General features: G+C 47.2%; 1 protein-coding gene across 1 annotated transcript in view; it reads left to right on the top strand.

Annotated features, from left to right (window-relative positions):
• LOC119586257 (SNF-related serine/threonine-protein kinase-like) overlaps window positions 1-1547 on the top strand; it is a gene marked incomplete in the record, with an annotated part of 91676 nt that extends 90129 nt beyond the window's left edge. Inside the window, 1 exon segment of the mRNA XM_037934963.1 lies at window positions 1-1547. Within this exon segment, the coding sequence (XP_037790891.1) occupies window positions 1-1438 (1438 nt within the window).
• Window positions 1548-1554: the final 7 nt, after the last annotated feature.

The raw sequence follows: 1554 nt of genomic DNA, 5'->3' as shown, positions 1-1554 counted from the left end.
CACTAGTAGTAACAACAATAATGGCAATCCCCAGAGTATGACTTTACCCCCGCCCAGAGTCACGCCACAGTCCTCTGTGTCTTCTTCTCCCACTTCGCAAGCATCCTCTCCTACTTCCCCTGGCCCACAGCAGATGCCATCCTCACCAAAGAATCAGGGCTCATTCTTCAATCACAAGTTCAAAACTTTACCATCACCTAACAGGCGGCTGCACTCTGTCCGGTCTTCGCCGCAGCTGATGCTCAATGAAATCTTTGAGGAAGGGGAGTCAGATGGGGAGGGCAGTGGTGGCAGTAGCCGTGCAGCAAGTACAAGTGGAAGTAACATTGGGGGGGCTGTGGCTTCTCCTGTGGTCATGCGTAGACACAGGTTAGTGAGGTCACGCACTGCCTCCTGCAGTTCCTCAGATGCCTCAGATGATGACCAGGAAGCACGCAAGAGGCGACAACAGCGTGCACTCACAAGGCATTTATCAAAGGATGTACAAGACGAGCAGACAGATTCAAATGAGTTTTCACAGGTGGTTGCTTGTGAAATTGCAGAAGAACAGGAAACAATTGATATTATAGTCGAGGAAGTCTGTGAACAGCCTAGTCATGCACAGCCGTCAACTGACTGTAATGGTGGTTTGCAGGTCCAAACCAGTACAAGAGGGAACAGGCCACTCTCTGCTGCCTGTGATGATGAACGTAAGAATGGAGCATTAAAAGAAGATAATGGTAGCACAGAAAATATGTTAGATATAGACACAACCTTACGAGAGAGTCGTTCTTTAAACTGTATAGTTATGGCCACCGGTGATCAAGAAGGAGATTTTCCTTGCTGTAGTGTGTCAGAGGCATCTCTCCTTGACCAGTGTGCAGGAAGCAATATTACTGTATCAACAGACAATGTAACTACTATTTATATTGAGAATGGACCATGTGTAGATGTTGCTAACGAGCGACGACCTTCACAGTCAGGGAGTTTAGGTGGTGATCGTGTTGTTATACGTGTCACAGATGATGGACAAAATCAGGACTCGGCTCAGGAGAGCATGAAAAAAGCAGTTGATGGAAAGCCAAATTCCCTGAAAGAAATGGGATCTCCTCAAGAAATTGGTGCTAGTGATGTGGTGGTTGGACTGGTGGACTCTCCTCGGCTGGGGCGCACAGCTGGGGCACGACCAGTTTCAGATTCACAGGTTATCACACGACCCCCACAGTCACCATCTATTATTAAGTCAATGTCACATATAGAACCTCTTAGTGGGTGTGGGGATCGACCGTCTAGTAAATTCTCCCTCCGGACTAGTGCTACCAATGGCTCGCTGGCGGCCGGAAGGAATCACTATGTCATGGACATCAATCAAAATGCAGGAGGACGAAAGAATCGCAGTGAAAAGTCTAATGGTGCGCTTGCAATACAAGGGACATCCAAGTGTTGTAGTTTGTCCTGAGGCTTTGGCCAAAGGACTGATCACTATATAGTCCTACATATGATTTGAGTGTAGTGAAAATATCCCCCTCAACCCAGGTGTATCCAGTGGTATGAATAAATATATACATATAAGCG

Source organism: Penaeus monodon, chromosome 21 (genome assembly GCF_015228065.2).
Source record: "Penaeus monodon isolate SGIC_2016 chromosome 21, NSTDA_Pmon_1, whole genome shotgun sequence".
Taxonomy (NCBI): Eukaryota; Metazoa; Arthropoda; class Malacostraca; order Decapoda; family Penaeidae; genus Penaeus; species Penaeus monodon.
Note: the sequence above shows the minus strand (reverse complement) of the source record. Positions and strands in the feature narration are given on the sequence as shown.